At 38.5% G+C, this 26,095-nt stretch overlaps 2 protein-coding genes across 2 annotated transcripts; one reads left to right on the forward strand and one right to left on the reverse strand.

The window, feature by feature from the left end:
• Positions 1-12: 12 nt before the first annotated feature.
• Positions 13-19,084, reverse strand: LOC110061781 (RNA cytidine acetyltransferase-like). The gene is made up of 28 exons (XM_089289075.1): positions 18,866-19,084; positions 18,159-18,250; positions 17,649-17,820; positions 16,474-16,596; positions 15,650-15,711; positions 15,260-15,374; positions 14,769-14,876; positions 14,239-14,372; positions 13,972-14,065; positions 13,676-13,774; positions 12,515-12,651; positions 11,902-12,159; positions 10,689-10,785; positions 9,959-10,075; positions 9,319-9,495; positions 8,592-8,708; positions 8,010-8,143; positions 7,602-7,650; positions 7,222-7,318; positions 6,619-6,726; positions 6,035-6,148; positions 5,888-5,943; positions 5,166-5,216; positions 4,997-5,065; positions 4,328-4,426; positions 3,779-3,852; positions 2,298-2,400; positions 13-1,820 (listed from the first exon to the last, which is right to left on the reverse strand). Exons 1-28 carry the CDS (start codon positions 18,971-18,973, stop codon positions 1,752-1,754), a joined length of 3,033 nt encoding a protein of 1,010 aa, XP_089145201.1. The 5' UTR covers positions 18,974-19,084; the 3' UTR covers positions 13-1,751.
• Positions 19,085-19,103: 19 nt separating this feature from the next.
• LOC110061779 (eukaryotic translation initiation factor 3 subunit M-like) lies at positions 19,104-25,595 on the forward strand. The gene is made up of 10 exons (XM_089289076.1): positions 19,104-19,215; positions 19,692-19,818; positions 20,698-20,836; positions 21,360-21,483; positions 21,966-22,060; positions 22,206-22,389; positions 22,514-22,595; positions 23,449-23,592; positions 24,019-24,079; positions 25,433-25,595. The coding sequence occupies exons 1-10, from the start codon at positions 19,168-19,170 to the stop codon at positions 25,560-25,562; spliced, it is 1,134 nt and encodes a 377-aa protein (XP_089145202.1). The 5' UTR covers positions 19,104-19,167; the 3' UTR covers positions 25,563-25,595.
• The last annotated feature ends 500 nt before the right edge of the window (positions 25,596-26,095 follow it).

Below are 26,095 nucleotides of genomic sequence, written 5' to 3' on the forward strand. Positions count from 1 at the left end.
CTTGAATGGAAATGACGGTAAAGAGGCACTTTATTTCCCGAGTACTGATTAAAAATCACATGTTTCATTCAGTCAATGTTAATTTTTATGCATTAGAGTCTCAAGCTACAGATGATTCTGAATATTTTGGCAGCTGTCGAGCGTGGTCGCTTGTATCCATGCATGGTATTGCTTCAAATGTTACAGTTCAACGAAAGAAAGCGAAAAGCTGCATGTCTCTGGAACAATGAAAAAGCCGCGGAACTATTTTCACCAAACTTTCGTAAACGTGCATTGCTTCTAAAAATAGAGCGCTAGAAATAGAGTGCTAGCTAAAGGTGAGTCCAGTTGAGGAATCATAGACAAAAGACAGGTGGAACTACTAGCATTCCCTTAGTTTCCGCAAACGTGTTTGTTGTTAGTCAATACTGCAGAAAATCTTTTTCACTTTGTTTCACTTTTCGTCTCTTAAATCGTCACCTCAAATTCCCCAAGTGGTTATTTTGTTATTAGACGCAGTCTTGCATGGAAATGACGGTAAAGAGGCACTTTATTTCCCGAGTACTGATTAAAAATCACATGTTTCATTCAGTCAATGTTAATTTTTATACACTTGAGTCTCAAGCTACAGATGATTCTGAATATTTTGGCAGCTGTCGAGCGTGGTCGCTCAGCTACATGAGTTGTTTGTCACCTTTCGAGCGTGGTCGCTTGTATCCATGCATGGTATTGCTTCAAATGTTACAGTCCAACAAAAGAAAAGCGGAAGGCTGGATATCTCTGGAACAATGAAAAAGCCGTGGAACTATTTTCACCAAACTTCCGTAAACGTCCACTGCTTCTAGACGTGAAAATGCATTCATATTGTATCTATACATGGTATTGCTTAATATGTTACAGCTCAACAAAAGAAAAGCGAAAAGCTGGATGTCTCTGGAACAATGAAAAAGCTGTGGAACTACTTTCCATAAAAGTGCATTGGTTCTAGAAATAGAGTGCTAGCTAAAGGTGAATCCAGTTGGGGAATCATAGACAAAAGACAGGTGGAACTACTAGCATTCCCTTCGTTTCCGAAAACGTGCTTTGCTCCCAGTCAAGACTGCAGAAAATATTTTTCACTTTGCTTCACTTTTCGTCTCTGAAATCGTCACCTCAAATCCCGCAAGTGGTTATTTTGTTATCAGACGCAGTCTTGCATGGAAATGATAGTAAAGAGGCAGTTTACTTCCCGAGTACTGATTAAAAATCACGTGTTTGATTCAGTCCATGTTAATTTTTATGCACTAGAGTCCCAAGCTACAGATGATTCTGATTTCTGAATATTTTGGCAGCTGTCGAGCGTGGTCGCTCAGTTACATGGGTTGTTTCTCACCTTTCGAGCCTGGCTACTAAGTATTCTCCATTGCGATTCAATTTCCGACCACGAACTAGTAACGGAAAATGTAGTGTTGCCCAGTGTTGACGAGAAAGATATTCAAAAATCATCGGAAGTGACCAAGTATAAGTATCGAAAGAGTATCTAAAGACGAAAATGATCGAAAAAAGTGGGTTAAAGACAAGAGTTTTAGATCTCTATTCAGTGTTCAGTCACACCTATTTGGTTACGCTCACAGCTTATGTAACGCATGGTCTGAAGGAGAACTGAGCCCAGATATAGAAACTTCTGTTCAGTTCATTCAAACCACTCTTAAATAAACAGATGATAGAGGTGACGCAGCAGGTCAGCTTTCTGTGCCGGTCTCCAGTTGCCAAGTAGTATATTGACACCAAAATCAACTGGTGTGGTGTTTCTGTTTGGACTTCTTTGGCTTCTTGTGTGATCGTTTTTGATCGTCGGACGGCTGAAAAGAGCAAAGCGGATCAATGAAGATGTGCCTACAGTAATGATATGGAGGCAGCGTGGCCGAGTGGTTAGGGCGCTGGACTTGAAATCCGGAGGTCGCAGGTTTAAGTCCCGCTCTGACCACTAAGGTGGAGTTGTTTCTCGGTAGACCCTAGTTCAACTCCTCGGTCATGCTTTTAAATAGCCAATTGGTCTGCCTCCCGCCAGTTGGGATTTTTAAACCTGAGATATTTGTTTCTTGCAGCTTAAGTGGCATGCCTGTGAACTAGCTACGTGTAGCTGAGAGCAGTGACCGCTATAAGCATTCAACAACAACATTCATCATTCTAACTTGGCTATGAGGCTTGGGAAAAAAAAAAACAAAGTAAATTAGTAATTTATCCCTCAACCTCGATGTGATTTCTATTGTTTTATTCCTCCTAGCCTCGGGGCCAAGTTGAAATAATTGGCCTATCATGTGACTTGACAAACTCACCTTCGCCTTTCGCTTTGTACTTGTCACGCTGATCACGCTAACATTGTTCTTACTGCTGCTAAGAGCCTGCTGCCATTCTTCATCCTTTCCCGATATGGCAAACCTAACACGAAGAAAAGGACTACTTAACAAGGTACAGGTGCAGGTGCTGGAAAGCAATACAGTAAAAACCGCATAAAAGAACAAGTGGATTAAGAACACACAGGCTGAAATTTGGTCAAAAAAGTGCCATACACATAAGAACACATTCAGCCTGAAAGATGAAAATTGTTCTTATATAAAAAATTAGCTGCCAGTTAGATTAGAATAACCTACTAGGGTACAATACTAAGTACAGTACTGAGTAGATCAATATATGTGCAATACATTAATTAATTAAAATGTTGTGCTTGCGCATTGATTTCATCTGTTGGTAGTCTATGGAGTATTTGATTTTTAGAAACAATTTTAAGAACACCTTAAGAACATTTTCAGGCTGATTTTGCAGAAAACACCAGACAAAATCAGCCTGAAACCCCAAAACATGTCTTCTTTTATGCGGATTTTTACTGTAGTTACACAGCCTGTGAAATCCCCTGGCTGTCCATGGGAAAGAAACAGCCATGGCCAGAAATTCCGGACATCGCAACGGCGCACGCGCGAGGTTACTTGACAATATGGCCGCCAAACACTCAAAGGAAATGTATGGCAGAAATAAAACAAAGTAAAATAGAGCACGTTCTGGCTTACCGGGAACAAGCGCCGCGATCCGGTAGAGTTCTTGAAAGTTTCCTCGGCTATTCTGATAAGTTGGTTTTCATCAACAAATGTTACTGGCCCTGCTTTTCATCGATGTTTATTTTCGAAGCTTGGCCCATACAATGCTCTACAAAACAGAGACTTGAAATCCCATTTTTGCATCCCAAGAAGATTTTGATCCTCTGTAGCAGACAACATAATCGGGATATCCCAAGTGCCGCGATCGTTTGAAGAAAAGCAACGTATTATGTACTATTTGACCAATTTTCACCTGCGATGCTGATTTCTTCGCTCTGCTTTTTGGTTTTAAAAAGCTTTCAAAATGACGGAAAGCAAGTTCGTAAACAGCCGCGCTAAAATCCCCAAATCCGGTGTCTTTGCACGGCGATATTTCGGCTGCAAATGGTCCGATTTTGCTCCAAAAGACAATTTTTGAAAGGTAATTTTCTCTAGTTTTTACTTTCATGCAATTACTTCGGTCAGCAGTTATTTACATGCCCAACAACATCTTTTTGTACAACAACTTTTTCTGTAATGTCGTTGAGCCCGAAGTACGTCGTACTGAACAGCGGTATGCACCACTAAAATGTGTAATAGACGTATGCCGCACGAAAATTAACAGACTCGATGTCCGGAATTTCTGGCCATGAAAGTGACCCGACCAATACAAAGAAAATCAATATCGTCAAAATAGTGTAATTTACAAAATATATAATTTAATGTATAAATTAATGTGAACCTACTCGCTGAGATCAAGATTTTTGAGTTTTTCCAGCTCTTTCTTTTGTTTTTCTTTCAATTCCTTTGCAGCTTCTTCCTGAAATTTCCATATAACAGCATCTTTTGTAAGTAACTAACAAAGTCCTAATAACGCAAAATATCATGTCACAGCCATGCGCCCAGTGAAGGTGAATTACATGTATACATACTTTATTCGTCCCAATTGGGCTTTTTAGAATAAAGGTACAAAAAATAAATAAATAAACAAATAAATAAATAAATAAATAATAAATAAAACGATATATAAAGGAAATACATGAGTGTGTTCAAGACTCTAGAAATTTGGAGATTAAATGTTTTCTTAAAAGGTTATAACTTGAGTCTAATGTGTTCCGAAGTTTAACAGTTCTATAGAAGAATGTTCTTTGTCCGGTTGCGGTTTTGTAAAGAGGAATCTGTAAATGCTGCGAGTTTCTTATTCACAACATTGATGAAAAAACTTAGCACGTGAGATTAAATTCTAAACAAAGTACAGGTATGCTGGGTTCTTCACAATGAACTAAAAGGCTAACCAGATCCTCTTGAAGTCCCTGAGCTAACGGCTCCATCGACACTTCCTTTCCTTTGGTTACTTGGCTGTCGAAGGATGACTCCAGAACTGAATTAAAACACTGAAAACAAAAAAGACCAGCCAAGATCAATACCAAAGAAGACAAAAAAGGATAAGGTATGAAGTTCAGTAAGATCAAGGTAATGTAAATCACCTTCAATCAAGTTGTAGCCATAGTTACAGTCGTTTCTTCTTCCGCTCCAGAACGATCTGAGAGTCGACCCGAAAAATCCCGTACTGAATGAAACGCGATTGAACCTCGAGCTATATCGTTCATTCTGGGGCAGAGTCTATAGCTGTGTGCTGTAGAGGGGAGACCGTTGTAGTGTTTCAACAAAAGTAAAAAGTATAAATTGCTGCGCGGTTGGAACAAACAATCCTGGTCGATGTGACAAGGTGACCGTTATAGAGAAGGACTGTGCAGGTTCCATCGTAGTTCTGCAGAGACCATGTTGTTCCAGGTGGTTGTTTCGCGGTGGTTTTGAATTTCCACGCGCAATTCAAGCAGCAACACCCAACAGGAGGAAGTTCAAGAATCAGAATCAGTTAAACTGATTCTGTAGAGCACCGCCATCAGTGTGGTATTTTTCGAGTCGAATCTTTGACTTTTCTACAAAGTAAAGAGGCTTACCTGGACAGCTTTTCTAATAGTTCTGTTAAACAGTCCAAGGAGCTGAGAAGAAGGTAGCTCCAATTCCTTCTGAAGAAAATGAAGCACAATAAAATAATTACAAAGATGCTACAAGGTTTACACTGAATCCCCCCAAAAATGTGGTCATATTTACAGAAGTGATGAGTACCTCAAGGGTTTCTATTGTCTTGTGTTGAAGTCCTAGACCAAGAAGAATCGCCTGTCAACAACAAAACAGAATTCGTTGTTATTTAGAATATTACTGAATACCACTGTTACACCTTACTCTTTACTTGTATGACACGACGGCACGTATTACAAGACCCCTCAAAACCCTGCTATTTCGATCAGTACACGAGAAACTAAATACATTTAACACTAATTCAGGAAATGTGATGAACTCAAGAATATCTTAAAAACAAATAGTAGCTGTAATAGATGTCAATCAACTTGGCCATAAGGGTTCAACAGTCGAAAACATGCACAACAAAACCAACACAAACAAACAATAGACTCCCAGAGCGGGTTCGAAACCTGTCGGACGAACTGAGCTACCAAGAACTCTAGCCTGGTACGCAACGTCCCTTTATAGGGCCAATAGTGATGTGCGCCTTACCCATACTGGACATACTGCTAGGAGGAGATGCGTCGAAGGGTAGAAGTGAAAGATAAGAATCAAACGCCCTCGACAGGATTCGAATCTACGACCTCCCGCAGATCAGTGGGACGCCCTAACCACTATGCAACTGAGAATTTCTGGCGAGCTAGGCTATCGTGCTACGTTTTATAGTGAGATGTAATAACAGCGGGCAAGAAAAAGAAACACAGAACAAAAGCAAAAACAAAAGTGACCGGGTAACTAAATATTTAGTAACGCTATACTACACTTACGGATTGGACTGCAGAAAGGTCGAAGTCCAGCCTCTGAAGGAAAAACATCCTTGAAACTGCGAAAGAAAAACAGTAAGGTGAAATAGGCATTTGTATTAGTGCCATTTTGAAACATCACTCATAAACAGCACAGTTTCAACTCCTTACCCGCTGGAAGCAAATCTGTGATTAGATGGTAGTCTACCATGTTTCGAGAGTAAAGATCCAGTCTTTTAATGTCGTACGTTGTAAGGACCGCTTCTAATTCACCTTTTGTTAAACCTAAAATGAAAGTACGGAAATTCTTCAATGATTATAAAAAATTAAAGGTAAGTTTGGTGTGGACGTAATAAGATTTTGTAAGGACGACGAATTTTGACTTAAACACAACTTCTGTGGGGACGTCAAGACTTTTAGGACGTGACCTTCTTGTGGCGCTGAGGTTTGTGTGCACGCCATATTTTAAGTGAGGGTGAGTTCTGTATCAAAGTCCTGGTTTCAGGGGACGTAGAGTTTATGTACGGACGATGACTTAAGCGTGAAAATCGAGTTTTGCGTCTACGTGAAATTTTCTGTAGGCGTCAAGTTTTGCGTTAACGCTGAGTTTAGTGTGGACGTTAACTTTCAAGTGGTTTTGTGGGCGTTACCCCTTCCGTGGACGCTGAATTTTGTCAAGTGTGAATAACGAGTTTTGAGTGGACGTCCAAAAAGAAATAACAGAATGAATACACCGAAATTAAACTCATGCAAACCTCTCTCTCCTTCTTTGACGCTTTTGTTCTTCAGTATACTCAGCGCTAATGACGGAGAATAACTACGAAACTGATAAGAAAGGAGAGACAGGAAGCGCCTGCGGAAATCTGCCAAGGTAAACAAATGGACAAAAAAAAATAAGTATATTATAAAAATCTACCCAGAGATTTTTTACAGAGAGAGATTTTTAACAGAAATCGTGCTTACAAGCGTTTGTCTGTAATCATCGTGTATTGTGAGACGGGACCGAATTATTTCGTCTAGCCTGCGTAGCAAGCGTAAAGCAGGGGGGAGGGGTATTGGAAGCGGGGATGCCTTCTTCCGCGCGTTTTTCGCTTCCTCTTCCACATTTACGCGTATAACGCAAGCTATGTTTCTTCAAAAAGGCCCACCCTGTTTTAGACCGGGAAAGTTTCAAATACCGCTCGATCAAGCCTCAGGACGAAGAATGGTAGATGAAAATTACGCCATAAGAACATTACGAACATTATTCTAAGAGTCGTTAACATACTTAAACGTCTGCGTAATACTCCAGGGATTGAGAAAAACTCTTCCAATTGCCAGTAAAAATGCACCCCTCAACATGGCGTCAAAATACTTACCAGCCATGTAGGCTTGCAGCCAGTTGTCACTAGTGTCTTCTTCGGAATCAGTCAAGCGTCGCAACATAATACAAGAATGTTCACCGGTCAAGTCATTCTATAAAGTAGAGAGAAGTTAGTGTTGTTAGTACTAAAGGCAACACAGGAAACAGTTTATGGGGAACGTTTATGGGACTTTGTAGAAGAGGGCTTGGTAAAATGGGGTATCATCTTACCCCGAAGAAAAGGAGGGATTATAGTGGAAGAGGGAAGGGTGGGGAAATGTTTACAAGGCAATGCGTTGAAGTTCTGCAAAGAAACATTCAGTCAAATAAATATATAAGTACTGAACTGAAATAAAAACTCGTTAGTAAAAAAGTATACATAGAGCCCATCCTTACTGGAGTTTGCCGCAGGTATACAGGAACAAAGCCAGATCTCTTCCAAAATCTAAGAATCAGAAAGAATACGTCAATTTCAGTCACCAGTTAGTTTTATTTTTCCCATAAAGGGTTAATTATACAGCCTGATGGTTAGTGCAATAGACCGAGTCGAGAGGCTCAGTTAGGTTCAGCAATACGCTTGTTATAATGAGGCAAAACCAATACAGGTGTACATGTACTTCTAATCTGACAAGGGATGCTATCGAGAGGACAATTTTTTTTGTCAGTGACGCGAGCTTCATTTCGGCAGATGGTAAATCGTGGAACCAATTACGACGTTGCTCTTCACCATTGAACATTGTGTCAAATAAATATACAATGTAATAAACTATTAAATTATTTAATAATGTATGTTAATCAACGTACCTTAGCAGTTGTACCGTCAGTCCGTATGAAACACCAAGATAATCAAGTTGTTCAGCCGGTCGCTCACTAAGTTTTAACAACAAAGGCGGCAGATTACTTCTTGGAGAAATCACCTCTTCCAATAAACCTACTTCCTGCAAAATAAATAAGAATACACAACAAACCGAATGTTTAATTTCAGTCAGAGCCTTAATTATCTTACGAGGCAAAGAAAGGGCGGAATCTCCGTCTCGCAGGGTATGCCTTTATGCGAAAAAGAAAAAGAACTATCGATATTTAAACAATCGTATAAAAGCAAATTTAGCAGGACGAATCCTTGCTCTGCAGATGCTGTTTCATGTTATTGTAACAGTAATTGTAACCGCTTCGAGCTTAGTGGTTTTTACTGAGATACGAAGCCAATATTTGAAAATGTCTTGGAAATGACTTTTAGAAATCGTTTTGATGCAGTGCGTTTTCGTTCAAATGAGTTTCCACTGTTTCAAATGTTCCTAAATACATTCTTCATATTTTAAAGTGCGTTTAAATGGAAAATGGAAAGCTGGTCCATCGCAAAGAGAGCCACATTCTGTCGATATTTACCTCATCTCCAGTCAAAGTTGAAATTTGTTTATCTTCCTGGCCTTCTTCAGATAAACTGGGAATTTTGCCTTCATAATACTGAATAAGAAGGTTCATTGCTCGTTTGCCATATCCCATCTATTGTTGAAATGAAGAAAAGTGACAATTAGAATGATTATGATTCCAAAGATCGTGGCACCTTGAAGGTGAAAGGAACAACTCTCAATCTTAGGAAATCAAAACGTGATGTCATTACCATGAGAAATAATATGTCACATACGAGTAACCGTGTTTTACCAATTTGCAAACACCGAGAAGAGTGCTGAGAATACGACGCGCACAGAGAGGTATTTTTGACGAGCTTTGAGGTGATTAGAAATACGCTAATTAATAACAATCCTGAGTGTTTGATGACACTTCTCAATCGAAGCTAAAACTAAGGAGAAATCGGAAAAATAAAATCGCTAAAATCTATGCTAATAAAGATGACTTATCCACATACTGTCACGGTTATGATTACCTTTGTCTAAACTTGATGAATGAAATATGAAATGAGATTGAGAAACATAACTTCAACTTATGGAAGCAAAGTCAGTTGACAGGTTTAAAGTGTCCGCTATAAGCTAAATATAAACTACTCAAATTAGATATAAACTAGAAAAAGTACTCAGACTAAATTTTGAAAAAAAAAATTAGCTACATCATAATGGTTTTCATTAGACTCAAGATCATTAGTACGAGGTCATACCCCTTGAAAGTCAGGATGGGTGGCAATTCTGACGATTCTCCCGCCAGACAGCCCAGCAAAGTCATGATCATTGAACTGCTGTGAAACTGTCCATGGTATAAGATCCCCGGATGCTCTTTTGCCACGTGACAGACTGTTCATGATGGACGACTTTGAAATATCACCTTCAAGGCAAACCTGGTTCAGAAACGTATGAGTTAATTAGAAATCGGATGGCTTGATCAATCATCGATTTAGAGAAAACTGTCACATGCACAAAATATGTTGCACAATGCCTCAGTTGGGTTCTCTGGGAACCCGTGAATGTTTGGTAGTGCAGTGTCTTAAAAAGAAAAAGAAGAAAGACCAACAAATACTTTAAACGAGCTACGTCACAGTTTGTGCATCTTGAAAAGTTGAGCCTAAATTTTTCAAGTTCGCCGTTTGTAATCCGTGTTAATCTTCTCCATCCTTAACCATCCTTGTTTCTTTATGGTTTATTATTATCTCTTTCGTGATTTTTTATCTTAGCAAACTACTATTTTCAGGTTTACTTCAATTTAAAGGTAATTTTATTTGAACGTGGCCAAAATAACTTTTCATTGGACATGAACACGGGCAATTATGACATCCTCTTGCACATGTTTGGCGCGGTTTTTACCTGCAGGACACAGTACACTTCTGGTAAGGTATTCTGAGCTGGATCAACAGGACCCAGCAAACAGAAAATATGGTGAGCTGGTGCATCAGATAACAGCTGAAGGTCATTTGGAGTGTTCTGTGAAGGTAACATGAAAAGGCGGCTACTGTTAAGCTATCATTTTTTTTTTTTTTACAAAATCACCTTAAGTTTGTTTAAACTACCTGACTGTATAATATACATTACTTGCACAAATTTCGGACGATTTTAATTTCGGACAAAAGAAGTGCCCGAAAATAAAACCGTCCGAAATATTTACAGTACAGTAGGAAACTTTTAAGTAACTCCAAAGCTCTTAGTTTCCTTCATGAAGCGAACTCTTGGTAAGACACGACTTGAGATACATGTACTTAACGGTGTGATACGATTTCTGTTATTTTCTCGTCGGTGTATCTGTAAAAATCTTGAGGCTGCAGCAAAACTATCATTTTCACAGATGTTGTTTCAACCTAATTTGTTTTGTTGGCGTAAACTTACTTTAGCTATGTTTCAGCAAAGTGTTCGAAATTTTTGTCCGAAATTTGTCCGAAATGAGAGAAAAAGTGTCCGAAAATCACACGTCCGAAATCTTTTGAAAGTAATGTATGAGATGACTAAGAATGAAAAATCCTGCAAAGATTATCTAAAAACAGAACTGTAGCTACATGTGCATGTAGTTCCCCTCAAACGAAACACCAAAACTATCAATTACCTTGTAATGAGAAGCCACATAAAGAGCCATAAGTCTTTGCAGGAACACTTCAGATGCTTTGTGGTATGAGAACAGTGTGTCACGGTTGACGTAATATCTGATGAGCAGAATTAAGTTGATATGGGCTGACAAAAACAGAGTAACTGTGAAGAACAGCTTCCGAACAAACCTGCCGGTTGAATGTCCGCCATCTGTTGGCCGACTGTTGGCCGTATGTCGGTCAACTGTTGGTCGTTTGTCGGTCGTCTGACGGCCGACAATTGGCCAGCTCTCGGCCTCCTCTCGGCCGCTGTCGACCGTTGGCCGACTGTTGTCTGCATTCAGTTACAGGGAGTGAACGAACGACCTAAACTCCGGGCGAAACTGCACACAGACCAAATTTCTTTTTACCGTGTTATGTTTATTTCAAAAAGAGGTGTCAGTCATAAAGTTGTTGGTAAATGAAGGCAGGATAAATGCCTTTTTGGTACCAGTATTTTGACAAATGAATTAAATGATCTTACCCAAAGCCTATGAAATGCCTTACAATGTCAAACTTGAGGTGTGTTGAGGCTAATTTGGAAATCGTTCAAGACGTTATACTTACTATTTAACCTAAATTTCCACAATTTCATTTGGAATTAAATTGAATTTCTCCACTTATTTGGAAAATGCGTTACGATATACTTGTACTGTAAATGCAGACGTCCACTGTACATGTATGTTTTGAGGTCTTTTTAACCCAGTGGGTATTTATGCGGTATGAACCAAAAAAATTATCATTTATTTGTGTTTGACTGATTGTTTTTCAGTTCCATCCTTGTACACTTTCCTCCAAATTGTAATTGAGTGCCGGCTCACCTGGTTGGTTGGTTGGTTGGTTGGTGAGTTTGGATAGTCACACAAACTGTTTTTGTTTGCTTTTGTTTTTCGTTCAAAAGGTAAGTTCCAACAGCTGTTTGACCAGCCCGTTCTTTCATACAGTAATGATGGTACAAGTCGTACTCACAACAATTATTATTAGACTACCAGTAGTCCCTCTTTCGCTTAGTCCGTCGTGCGTGAGGCGAAAGAAAACCGCGGGAAAAAAATCTGGGCGCGAGAGGCGCGCGAAAGTAGGGTCCCCACGATTTCGCGCGGCAATTTTTTTCCTCGCGGTTTTCTTTCGCGTCACGCACGACGGACCAAGCGAAAGAAGGACTACCCGTAGTCTAACAATTAAAGGAAAGGATACAAATCACAGTTTTCGGGCAGTGGACAACCTGAAGTCAGTCTTTGCACCACCGTGGCATCTAAACAGAGAAGGTGGTTCAACCACCTCTCCACCTCATCACCAGGGGCATAACGGATTGACTCATTCAGTGTTATCTCCTGAAGGCTGCGACCAAGAGAAGCAGAGCTGCTGCCTTTGTTGGCAGACCCTAGAGTTGTGCTCTGTTCTCGTAGCTGTTGGATCAGTTTCAAGGAGAGTGATCGCCCCGTTCCTTCATATCTGAAAGATGACAAAAATTAACAAAACAAACATTTATTTCAACTTAATCGGTAAGATGAAAATAAAAAATGTTTCAACAACTGCACAGTAACTGAACTATTAAGTATAAAGAGTACAATAACATAAATTGGGCAACAGATGTAAAGTACATCTGACTAAAAGAGTGAACATAAAAAGTAAATTTACATGCAATATACTACATATCTTGGAATTAATTTAATTCGTACTGTACATACTTCTTTTATTGAAAGTTACTCCTTCACCAAAACTACAAGGAAGACTTACGTTAACTACCGATTGCAAAGTCTTAGTCATATTTATGTACTTCCAAGACAAACACTTCTCTCAGCCTTACCCGTTTACAGTTGATGACAAAAACACAAGGTATGGTCCCATGAGATCTTTAACCAGTGGAAGAGGGATGGCAGCAGCCTCGTCAATGACCACCAACTCCGCCTGACCAAGTTTGTGTGAATCTGATGGGTGGATGTACTAAATGGAACATTCAGTTGTCAGGTTTACATTCTTCAAAACATTGCACAGTCACTGTCATAGACTGGAGAACTGACAGAATGATCCTTTTACTGGCTAGCATCATATGAAGAGACACAGTATAGTGCATGGAAAGGGCTACAAAGCTCCAGCGACTTTGATGTATTACAACCCTATTATGCTGGCCAGTTGAAGTTTGGGATTACAGAGTGAGAAGCAAAAAGCCACAAAATTCTCATGGCTTTGATCACTTGCATTACATGCAACTAAAGAATTGGGTCACGCTTAACATTTGCGTATATTGAGTTATGGATGCATGTGGGAAGTTTGGAGAGCACGAGAGAAGTGTAAGAGTTGCTTGAGGCGATAGCTGAGAGCAACTCTAGCTTCTTGAGTGCTCTCCAAACTTCCCAAGTGCATCCATAACTCGATATATACACAGCTAAAAGCATGAACCAATTCTTTTATAACATAGCGACAACAACTTGGGTACTAAAACATGTTCTATTTGTGATTGACTACAAAGTTCTCACAATTCACAGTGAAGGAAAACAAATGATCCTATTCCCTGGTTAAAAACACGCCACGATCACTTGAGCAACAGTTCAACGTAAATGCTTCATCTGGTTCCTAAAATTGTCAATGAAGAATTCACTACTTCGAATTTATGACAATGTAGGCAAACAAAGTAAAAATACTCAATGAAAATGGAGACAAAAAGAGTCAAAATACTCAAGTTTCAGTCAATATTTAAGCTTGACATGAAAGCCAAAGGCTTGAAGTACATGTAGGGTTTGGATTGTTCAGGATGTTCACATTGCTGAAACATTAGCAAAAGGAACTCGCAGCTAAACTCGACAGAAATTTTGCAGCTAAAATGAAACTGCACACATCATGTTATTTACGCACAGCTGTGCATAAATTGAGATTTTCACCATGATTTCTCAACAGGAATAAGGTAGGACCTGCATGCGCTATGTTATAAAGGAACATCTATAATCAACAAGCATACATATTTTTTTACCTGAATAGTCTGTCTGTGGTCCCTGAAGATATTCACTCTGACAACCGCCTTGTTAAATTCTGGGTTGGTTGATTGCACTAACTCATAATCCAAATGTTCCTACACAGAGCATAGGTGTAAAAAATACTCTTCTTGTAATTAATTATTTTATCTGAAGCACTTTGATTTCAAGAAATTGGTGATTGCATGTCTCAAATTACATGTAATAACATACATGCACAAAGTGTATATTCAGTACAAACATGTCAACTCTGAAAATGGCAAGTCTTTTGGTTCAACATAGATTTCTAACAAACCTGAAATTCTAGAGCATCAAATCCTTTAAAGACAAACTCAAACAATGTGTGTAAATTCTCTGGGCTTGGTGAGGTGACAAACATGTTTGAGTACCTAAGAAATGAAAAATGATGCAATACCGGTAGTTACACTTGGTAGAGGGACAACAGAAAAAAATATCAATCAAAGTTACAAAAATTGATGTGGAACAAAATTAATCATGTTTTGTTCAAAAAGAAGAAAATACTTTGTTGACAGCACTGAGTCCTACATGTATCTGAACATACCCAAATGCGACAGCAGAGGCCAAAGACAGTCCCAAGGCAGCTGATTTTCCACGGCCACGGGCAGCAGTAATGGTCACAGTACTCCTTAACGTCTTCTCCGATATTGTTTCAACAAACTTGAGAACTGCTTTTGCCTGGGAATGTCACAACAAGAAACATTTTATATACCCAACTTTTTATGAGCCACAGCCACACTTGTCTAGAAGAAGCTGTCAAACACTGTTCATGCTTGATATTCAATGCTGTTCTTAAGTACAACCATCTTAGTGTACAATGTATTTGTACATAGTGGGCATACATTTATTGTACATGTAGAGGTCACTTCATACATGTACAATGTACAGTACTGTTAGTAGTATGTAAAATATATAGTAGCTGCTACTATAGCCAGAAATTCTAAGTATTACATGTACATGCATTTTTACATGCACCAAGTATATTAATAAGCATTTAGCACATGTAAATCACTAATTAAGCTTAATATAAATGTAAAACAACCTCCAGTTTAACTGGTTGTTCACTCAAATGACCTGGTCAAGGGTGCGACAGCAGTTAACAATTGCTCCCACAGGCTGTGTGTCTTGTAATGATTCCTTCAAACTTTTCAGTTCAATCTCATTCGCAGTCATGGATTCTTCCTGCAGGAAGTAGATTCAAAGATATCAATGGCAAGTCTTATTAATTTTGCAGTTTTTGAATTCTTCTCTCTCTGGGCAAAAATGGTAAAATCTGCATATATATACCAGCCAACTAAATGGCCCGTCAGCTTCAGGTAAAAAGTACATTATATTGGATGCAGTTTTACCCCTACTTGTAGGTCCCATTAACATCATTTATCAAAAACTTTGAACAAGAAGATAATTAAAAGCTGCAACAAAACTGTTCATAATTTGTTGAAGGTCTTTCCCCCTCAACCTCCCCCCTCCTCTCTCCCCCCTCTCCCCCCCTCTCCCCCCCCCCCCCACACAAACGCTAAGAGGGAAGTGAGAAAGGGTAATAAAATGAATATAACAATAATTACCTTTGATTTTGGTGGCAATGCAGTGATGGTTAGAGTGTGAGAGGATATTGGGAGGATGTTCAACTGATCATCAATAACCATGCAGCTCTTACATGAGGTCAGCGACAAAATGAATCTGTAAAGAAAGAAAACAAACATCAGTCAAGTTTAATCAATGAAACAAGTTTATTCAACTTTCAGTGATCAACTGGCAAGTTTACATTACATACATACATGTACATACTTTATTGAGACTCCCTTCAACAGGGCTTTTCAGTCACAATGTTAACTATTACAGAATACTAGTAATTAAGAACACAACAACTTAAAGGGCAGGTATTAGAAAAGTTCTATCAAACAGCTAACTGATAGCTAGTGCATGCAGAATCAGAGCATACATGTACAATGTACCTTTCATTAAATCTTCCCACTACATCCTGATGAGATTCTGTTCTGTATCTGGAATGTACATCCTGAAGAGCAAGCAGTTACAACAAATCAAAAATAAAAGGTTCCAGACAACATTAAAATTTACATGTATTCTAAACATTAAATAAAAAGACCTCCATTGCTAGGGTCTAGAATCTTAATTATCTCATCAAAATGATCATATCTCCATTATTGTAACTCAGTCATACCAGGGACAGATCTAGGGGGACGGTGCAGGGGGTGCACACCACCCCCTGAGTGAAATGAAGCCTTCTCCATATTTGCCTTTCAAATTTGTTTACATGTACCTCACCCGTCAGCTACGCCATTGCTTAGTGGTGCACCCCCTCCTAAGAAAAATCCTGGATCCGCTCATGCATACTCCTCTCCAGACAGTGACTGGATGTAGTACTTTTGGCAGTTCAGTAAGCTTAAGTCTGAATATTCAACATCAGTCTTTTTACAATAACTGCTGAAATTCTCACACACTCATTGGCTAATTTTCATTGTCAATAAGTGGACAGACACAGGAATTTATAATTTATGCTATGTTGACATGACAAGCGAAAGCGGACAATTTGACAATTTGTTATTGTAAAAAACAAATTGACATCAGTTTTTCATGGGTCTGTCCTGTTATTGATCATGAATTTTGTCATAACATTGTCAAAGTACATGTAGAAAATGTTACATACGACATGATTTATGATCAATAACAGGACAGACACATGATAAACTGATGTCAATTTGTTAAATATTGATTACAAATTATTAAGTACAATTAAAGGCTACAAAATGACACAAACCATTGCCATTGTATAAAGCTGTTTCAGAGAGGACACTGTTCTGAGCAGAAGAACAACCAGTCCACCACCCTCTACTGTCTCCACTGTTCTGGCCAAGAGATTTGGGGTAAGAGCCTCAAAATCCTACACAAAATTAAAAAAAATTATGACAAAAGTAACAAAATTAGAGCATGCAACACACACTGTATACTGTAACTAACATGGGGCAAGGAACAACATGCTGTACAGCCTTCAGCCTTACCAAGTATCACCTATTAAACAGTATATATCGACTAGCATTCTATCATGAATGCCACTCTCTGACTGGCTACACTACCCTATCTATTCTGTTGTAGATAGTGAGTAGTGTAGCAGCTGCAGTGTGCTTTGGCAGCCATTTCTTTAAGTTTTCAAAGTGTCTTTGAAGAGAATTTAGATTGAAGTTTTGAATGACTACTAGATTTATACTAAAATAACTAGATTATTTGCTCTTGATTTCTATACACGATAGTTGGCGTTAGGGCACATAACTCGGGCTGCACCCTCATCAACTATCATGCGATAGAAATCTTGAGCTCATAATCTCAATGTCAAATAGAAATCGAAAGCAAATAACCCAAATTATTATAATTGTTTAATAGTTATAAAAATAAGTGGATTTGACATCAGGTCAGCTCTGTGACTGTCACTAGCCACTGCAGGTTCCTGCATCCCATCCCCTCTCTTCCTCTTCTCTCTCTGCATGTACATGTGTAACCTATAATTTTCCAATGTTTCAAGTATTACATTTACATGCGCATATAATTATGTACACTACATGCAGATGTATATGTACATGATTGGAGTCGGCTAGAGGCACTATGAGTCAGTGCAAAAGAGCATGTATTTATATGTACATTGTAAATATTAGTAATGAGCTTGAAGCATCAAAAATGTATAATTGAGCCTTAAGATTAGGTGTAAAAAAATAAGGAGGCAAAATGAGGGGAGATTAGGATTCTGATATGGATAAGAACATACATGTACATAGTACATGTACCATACAGGGGAAACACTGTTGTGATGCTCCAAGTTAAATGTATTTGAACAAGTGACACAAGCACAGAAACTTTGGCAGGCTGGGACAGTTTAGTCCATATTAACTTACAGCAGTTAGTGTTAAATAATACAGTCAAGCAGTCTTATGATGTCCTTACCTGCAAGACACACATGCCATATGTATTACCAAGGATCTTGTGTGTTTCAGCATAGTAACAGTATCGAATATTAGTAGCCGAGATAAATAACTCAAATGGGTCGTCTTTTTTTAGGTCCAGGGTCCCACTCTTTATTTTCTTTTGAAGCTGTTTCATTCTTTTCTTTCTGTGACTAAAGAATTAAGAAAACAAAAAATACCTTCCATATTTTTGTGGATATAAACTGAAATATAAAGTCTGTGTCAAAAGAGAGACCTAGTTTACATAGCTCACAGTACAATCAAACGCTGCTAAAAGAAATCTCCCATAGGCAGACACCTCTATTAAGCAGTCTATGTAATGCGTAATGGTCACAGCCACATACAAACACTGCATTTTTAGCCTCCCATAAGCCAGTACATGTATGCTGGCTTCTTTTATGCAGATACTTTTTGGTCCAATGGGTGTCTGCTTATGGGAGGTTTGACTGTATATTATATCAATGATCATTAATGTTATAAAGGCACATACCTACTGAATCCCAGTTCTTTTTTATAGCACCATAGAACTGTAGGCCTTGCTTTGACAGTCGCTTTGGAAAGCATGTGGTGAAGAATGACAACCTGTGACATAAAAAGAAATTGAACATGATCGTGAATAAACTTGGGAGGTCTACATGTATATCGAAAGATGATCAGTCTGAGCAGCCAGCCAATTGGACCTTGATGGGCCATTCAGTAACTTGATAATAGAATTGTAGCATCCATAGTTATAAGTATGTTTATGATCGTCAATATACTATCATACATGTAGGTCAATAACTAATCTATTGACCATTGAACTAGGTAGTAACCCACAAGGAAATGTTTAAATGTTTAAGCTGACTTAAACTATTAAGCTCATTACTAAATTTAGAATCAGCACTTGAAGCCTCTAAGGTTAATATCAACCAAATTCAATGCACAACAGCTGTGCTTAACAATGTGTAATTCATTCACGTACCTAACCTTTTAGGAAAAATTAACATTAATGCAAATGTGTAAGGCATATAAGTTATTTGCTACAGGTACCCTATTACAAATAAGCTGACACAACATGAGCACTCAAATAGAAATTTCAATAACGAGTCAGTTCTTTGAGATTCTAGTGACAAGTAAGTTGTAAACAACATCTGGCAAACTGCAGAATCACACCAAGACGACGAACAAAAGTAACTGTATGAATATTGTTCAACTTACTTGATCTTTTCCTTTGTCTCCCACCACAACCAACAGTGATCTTTGCTTTTTCTGGACGCCATTTTCAATCAAAACGCGAATACGATTGTCGACTTTCTTTAGCACCATTTTGAAAAATGTCCACGTGTTGCACGAACTGCATCATGTATGTATGTGTGAAAATGACCTTTTTCTACCAGCAAATAAGGGAGAATATTCATGGTAGTTTACATGACAGGTCAACGGAACGTATAAAATTTTGGTCAGCGGAATCTTTTAAAAAAAGTGAATAGAACGTTGAGGAAGTCTGAAATTAGATCGAAATGGAAGCGATCTTGCCGGCTTTTATTGATGTTGGAGAGCAAGATCAGGTAAGATTTAACTAATGTGACGTCCATTTCTCATTTCGAACGAATTTTGCGTGTTTTTGATCGTTGATCAGTTGGTAAAAGGAACAACTGTTTTGTCACGTGTTATAAAGTACATGTAGTTACGTACATTCATTATCAATTCTTTAATTTGCTTTATTCCCACTTAATGCCACTGGAATTGTCAGAAGTAAGCTATATTTATGTTTTTAGGAACCCCACGATCAAATTGTCTATGTACAAGTGTCAAGTAATTTGAGCAAAACTGTGAAAGTTGATGTACTACTACATGTAAATGACTTGAGATATGTACTAGAGCCTACGTACGTGGGCGGTCTACATGTAATTGATTAGCTTAACTAAGTTAACATGACTTACGAAAGCTCTGGGTGCATTTAAGAATTTCAAGAATAATCGATAACACACTTGTTCACACTTGTATGACTTCGGTAGTAATAATATTTAATTGTTTCAATTAGGCACAAGAGATCAGAGGATATCTAAAATCTTGTGGTGCAGATATAAAAGAAGAGAGCACATCTCCATTACACGAAGACTTAGATCAGTTACTGGCAGCATGTGACATAAATTTCAAAACTGAATCAGGTATGTGCCACAAGAATAACATTAACAAGTTGTTCAAGTATTAGTCATTCAATTAAAACTGAGCAACAAGCAATCAAAAAAGACTTCTCAGATCTCTGTAGCTGCATAATCAGTTTGGTGTATTTGCATGTATTACAAATATAAAAACAGGTCCCTTAAGTCTGGATACATCCCACACCTGAGTGGTGTATTGTGTTGTTCCAGAAAATATCCATACCCCTCCCACGGAAGGTTTTTTAACTTGAACCCCCCACCTCGCTGGAAATTCCATTTTAGTGTCATAATTTCCTTTAAAAAATTGGGCTTTTGAAACCCCCCTCCCCCTTGGAATTTCCGTTAACCTTCCTTGGGGTGGGTATGGATATTTTCTGGAAATGCACATTTTATACATTAATTATTTTCACTAGTGAGGATGTCGATGATGTTATTTCTTCCCTTTTCCTGTTTGTTTGTGCAAACAGTCATTGAAAATGGCAAGCGGTAGATAAGTCTAACAAAGAAAATTACATGGTGGCTTAAAGATTCATGATAGTATGAAGTTAATGTTTATGTTGAAAACAATATTTTACTCACCATATAAACTCATTCAGAGAATTTTGTTTTCACCACTTAAAAGATATTACTAACATGTGTATTCTTATCTTAGCACCACTATGTAATATCCTCTATATATTTCTAGTGTCTTATCTCAGATGTCTCTTGAGCAGAGGATAGAATTGAGTAGACAAGGAGAGATAAAGATAATTGTTAGGCCTACCTGCTGAACAGTCCATGATTATATAATCACATTTGCTGTGCAGTATTTATCAGCTGCCATCAAACCCTTATAATGTCATCATAACTGTGCTTCATGCATAACCTTTTTTATTTCCTTTGAAGAACTTGAAGGTGTCATGAACAGCCTCCTGTCCCTGATATTAGTAGTAACAGAAAAGAGAGATGACTTGATTAAGAAGTTTTGTGACAAAGTAGCCGAAGTGAACTCAGAGGAGGATACAGCATTGAGTAGACTGAGAATGTAAGTACAAACATGCAGATTTAGCTAGCTATATTGTATAGATTACCTGCCAACTATATATCATGCGTTAGGTGTGGGTGTCACATGCGTATGCTTACAGACCAATTTGCCACACCTAGCTGAAAAAGTTAAGCTAATGTCACTACTTCACTCAAGTGCTCCCCTTTTGGAAAGGAAAAGGTTATGTCTGGAAAAAAAAAACATCCTGGGACTGGGTAACCTTCGAAACTTTTTTGGATGTCTTCAGATGCAGGTGTATGTTATGCAATAACATGTAGCTGGGTTGTCATCAGTGAAAGTCCAGGTTCTCCTACAATAAAGACCTTGTGTCTTTGACCTGGGAACATGTCAGGTTTTTTGTTTTTTCTTAATAGGAAACAAAGTAATTGACACCTACATGTACTCCATGCATATTTGTTGTTTTAGGCTTAGCTTAAATTTACAAATCCTTGGTCAAGGTGCTTGTGAAAGTGGAAATCTTGCTCCAACACTGACACTAGTTCTGTTTGATCTGTGTGACTAGACTCAACATCATGTTGAACTGGCTTCACGAGAGAGATCCCATCAGATATGATGTTTACTGCACACTGATAAAGGTGGCAGGAAAGGCTGGTTTGATGGATCAAATTACTGTATCACTGGATCAGGTAAATACATGTATTAGAAAATGCGTTTTAATAATTGCGATAATTTTATAACTTGAATATATTTAATTAAGTACGTGCAGCTACATTGTACAATGTGCATGTACAGTATGTGACTATAAAAATGTGTTGGCTGAAATCTTCTGTCATACCAAGCTTGGTACAGCTGTAATTCTGAATATCCCTTTCCACAGTTAATTTTTTTCATTTGCATGACAGTTTAATCCAGCAAAGATGTGAGGCAATTTTGGGCAGAAACTACAAAATAGCCCAAAATTGCGTCGCATACATACTAGATTGTATTATAATGCAAATGGATCTAAAGTTAAACTTGAAAAGGGATATTGCAATATGCATGTAAGCAAGCTAGATTGTTTGAATTTGTTTTGGATTCTGTGACAGTGTATGCATTCATGTACATGTATGTGTGCTGCATGTGTTATAAACATGAACTCTTATAATACTCTTTATCACTATGTTATAAGGTTAAGTCCTGGTTAAAGATGTGGGAAGTTGATGGGGAGAAGGCTAGACATGTTTACAGATTACTCTTTGATGCCCTGACAGAGGACAGGCAAAGGTACTATGTAATTGATTTATAAAACTGAACAGTTCATTGCTTTGTTATTTTAGGAGATGAGTTTTTCAAGATTGCAAAATTTCCTTTGGCTATTTTAAAATGCTTCAGCTTACAGTTACTTGTGTATCTCTGATCTCGGTTACAGTGAAGAAGCAACTGCTGTAATGGTGGAGCTCCTCAGGACATATTCCGATGAAAATGCATCAGAGGTTAAAGATGATGCTACAAACTGCATTATAAGCCTTTTGGGAAGACCAAATGTGCTGATTATGGACTTCCTGCTCACACTCCCACCAGTTGCGGCACTGCAAGGCGAACCTATTTATCAGGTACATAAAATATCCTGTGCGTTCAAACAAATGAAACTTTAAGCACATGACATTTCCCCAAGACATATTCACATACGTTTATTTCCCTTTTAATAACATGAAATGTTTTTTTTTTTTCCTTTAGCTTCTAAACATCTTTGTCTCTGGAAGACTGGCTGACTACATGGAATTCTATGAAAAGAACAAAGATTTTGTGGATTCTTGTGGTAAGATCTGGGCACATTTACTTCGTTAGGTTTTATATTTCTTCTCATGTAAGACTGAAAGTACAATAATCACCTTAAGACTAGACTTGAGGAATTTCATTTGCCAAAGACATCAGAGAAAGTTGAGGAGAAACACTGAAAATATGGTAGGTTCTGAGTTTTGAAGCGAGTCATATGGTACATTCTTGGTCAATTACAGCAAATTGCTTTTCAACTGGTGTAACAATTTATTATTATAACTAATTTCTCCGTGCTTTGCCTGTTGACACTGTGCTGATACTGAGCAGCTTATAGGCCTTTGTCAGACTATTCAAAGAGTACAATTGTATTGTATTCAGTGTCTGGACCCTGCTCCTCCACTCGCAGTAGATACCATTTGCCACCACCAATGTCTTAATAGGACAAATTAATTTACTTACTTTGTGTCAGTGTTGTCATGGTTTTCAATTTCTAATCAGTGCCACCTTGCATTAATTTATTTCTATATCTATTGTAGTCCTCGAAGTGCCGTAGTTTTCTTTTTGCACGGAAGTTACTTTACTCTATGTTTTATTGTACTGTAAGTGTTTTCTTCATGAATGAATGAATCAATCAATCAATCAATCAATCAATGAGTAGATAAATTAAAAAAAAAGGTACCATCTGCTGATTTCATTTCATAATTTGACAATTCCTCTAGTCCACATCCCACTCTTCCTTTCTCTCTGTTCATTTTAACTTATGAATATTCCACCACTTCATAATATTTAACTTCTATTTCCATTGGTGGGGGGAGAGGAAATACTGTTACAACAAAGTACGAAACATTACAATACTTCCAATGTTGCAATTTGACACTTTTTATTTTTTGCAGGTTTATCTCATGAGAAGAACCTTCATAAAATGCGTGTTTTGACATTCATGTCACTTGGAGAAACAAAATCTGAAGTAAATTTTGATGATCTCTGCAGAGAACTCAATTTTGGTCTGGATGAAGTCGAGGCATTTGTCATTGAAGGTACTTAAACATACTGTTATTTTTGCTGGTGCTTAGGAAAGAAATATGCAAGCTTATTGTTATGAGCCACCCGCTTGATCACTATTGGGAAAAAGGGCATTGTTTTGTTCCAGAAAATATCCACACCTCCCCCACAGAAGGGATTTTTTTCTAAGAACCCTCTACCCCTCTGGGAATTCAAATTAAGCTTCATATGTTTCTTTAAGTTTTTTGTATTACAGAACCACCCCCCCCCCCACCCCACCCCCAGAAAATTCTGATCCTTCCGTGGGGTGGAGGGCAGGGGGGTATGGATATTTTCTAGAACATCACATTGTGTGACTGATGTCAGTGATAGGTCTGGTATCGTAGTGTTAACTGTGCTGGGCTCCATATCATTATCGTTTGGACCTCTTCTGCTCATGGCATTTTCTTTCTTGTCATCAGCGCTTCGATCAAAACTCGTTCGCACAAAGATAGACCAAGTCAACAAGAAAGTCATCATCAGGTAAAGTTTTACCAAATGTTACAGAAGTTTACAAATAATACTTGCTATCTGTGTGGAGTAAATGATGAAAATAAAGATCTAAAGAACTAAACATACTGTGCCTGTACTTAAGAAATAATGAAAAGAAAATTATCACAGCCGCTCTATGTAGGCTGGTTGAGAAGGGTGTGTTCAAAGACTTAACCAACTGCAAGGAGGTCCGCCTTCTCTTCTTTGTGAAGTGCTAACGGCTGGGTGTGAGCAAAAATGGGCAGAATACCCGGCATCTCGAAGTTACACAGCTTAAAAACCTGGATACATGTACGTGGCTACGCAGTTTGTGCAGTGCCTTTTTTTTTTTTTCGCGTTTTTAGAACGAGAAATAGACACATTACATTGGTACGCGGCTACGTGGCTACTTGGCTACATTATTACGTAGCGACGCGGCTATGTGGCGACTTATCTTTGTGGCCGCGTAGCCACTGTTTCAAGAAGTGTTTTGGAGTGGCCGGGTATTCTGCAGTTCAGACCGAAAATGTCCTGCGAAACTAAAAAGTTCATTTAAAGAAACGAGGAATGGTCCCAATGGTCTGAAGTCTACACTGCAAGTTAGACTGAATTGAGTGTTAGGCCTAGGCCGTGCTACTGCCGTGCTGAACTCGGGCAAATGAATTTGGCTCGGCAATGGCATGACAAAGAAACGGCAGTTGCTTCAAACGTCGAATTTAATGTAGTCGCGCCGAAGGTCGGAAGAAGTTTGCTTTGCTGAAGACCATTTTAAATGCTAGAAAGTAATGGCAGCTGATGTAACAGGCTATGAATTCAGTTCGTCACAGCAAGAGCACGCCATTTGAAGCCAAGTCGCGCTACTGTCGTGCGGCACGGCAAGGCCTGCGGCGCTAAGTAGTCGCACCGAACTTGATTCAGCCTGCCAAACTGAGTGGTTTCAAACGTCGTGCTACTGCGGTGCTTAAAGTCGAATTTGATTCTTGAATTGAGTTTGGTCGGCAAGGCAGTGGCAAGACGTTTGGAATAGCTAAGCCTTATGGGGGCTCTACAAAGAAACTACCATGTAGACTTTCCTGAATTTTATTGCAACAACATGGATGTGCCACAGCAGACCAAGCTTAGACGTGTGGTATCAAGTCTGATTATTTGCTAAACCCAGTGTACATGTAGGCTAGGACTTCCTGGAACTCAGTTAGATTCCTAAGTAAATGATCGGCAAAAAGTTTTTTCCTCAGTAGTCCCAGAGGTATTTTTGTTTCTGCAACAGAAACAAAACAAGAAAACTGCTACGGCATGGAAAACCCCTAGAACCAGGTTAGCCAAAAACTAACTTCTTTGTTTACTATTACTGACCTTTTTCAACAGCTCTGCAACACATCGAACTTTTGGAAACAACCAATGGCAAGAATTACGGGATCGCTTGGAGGAATGGCGGCAGAGTTTACATAGTGTTCGCTCCAGTCTGCAGACAGTTGTGCCAACTATAGATGTGTAGCTGAATTCCCAATAAAGTTATTTGTTCAACATAGTTACTGTCTGCTGGTCTCTGTTTGTTTTAAGACTATAAATTTAAAAAAAACAAAAACAAAAAAACACTTAGAGGTCTTATCTTCATCCATCTTCCTACTCCAGTCGATTACTTCTATAACAGAGACACCAAAGGGGCAGAGATGAGTGTCTATATTATGGAGGTGTCTGTATTATATAGAGGTGTCCATACCTTAGAAGCCGGTGTCCATAAGGAGAGTTGTGACAGTATTTTTGGATGCCATCTGTTTATCGAGGAAACATGGGCAACAGTCCATCAACTTTAAAGCCCTTGAGTCATGAGTAATAAACTCCTCTTCATGACGTCTCTCTCATTTAACAGAATTTTTGGGACCAATTTTTGGGACCAATTTTTGGGAACACTTTTTTTGGACCAATTTTTGGGAATAAGAGTGAGCAAGTGAGTATGATCTTGTCTCCTGGAGTGAACATATGGATTGTCTGCCGGGACGGAAAAAAACGGCATAATTGCTGGCATAC

Source organism: Orbicella faveolata, unplaced genomic scaffold (genome assembly GCF_042242905.1).
Source record: "Orbicella faveolata isolate gen_17 unplaced genomic scaffold, um_ofav_v1 contig_2, whole genome shotgun sequence".
Classification (NCBI taxonomy): domain Eukaryota; kingdom Metazoa; phylum Cnidaria; class Anthozoa; order Scleractinia; family Merulinidae; genus Orbicella; species Orbicella faveolata.

Bases quoted from the DNA above. Each gene is read 5' to 3' on its own strand.
- LOC110061781 (XM_089289075.1), bottom strand. From the start codon at position 18,973: ATGGTGCTAAAGAAAGTCGACAATCGTATTCGCGTTTTGATTGAAAAT. The intron at 16,597-17,648 runs GTAAGGACATCA...AATTTTGTGTAG, and splicing joins ATGGCATGTGTGTCTTGCAG to GATTTTGAGGCTCTTACCCC. The intron at 4,427-4,996 runs GTAAGCCTCTTT...TTTTGTTTTCAG, and splicing joins CTATTAGAAAAGCTGTCCAG to TGTTTTAATTCAGTTCTGGA.
- LOC110061779 (XM_089289076.1), top strand. From the start codon at position 19,168: ATGGAAGCGATCTTGCCGGCTTTTATTGATGTTGGAGAGCAAGATCAG. The intron at 23,593-24,018 runs GTACTTAAACAT...TCTTGTCATCAG, and splicing joins CGAGGCATTTGTCATTGAAG to CGCTTCGATCAAAACTCGTT. The intron at 24,080-25,432 runs GTAAAGTTTTAC...CTTTTTCAACAG, and splicing joins AACAAGAAAGTCATCATCAG to CTCTGCAACACATCGAACTT.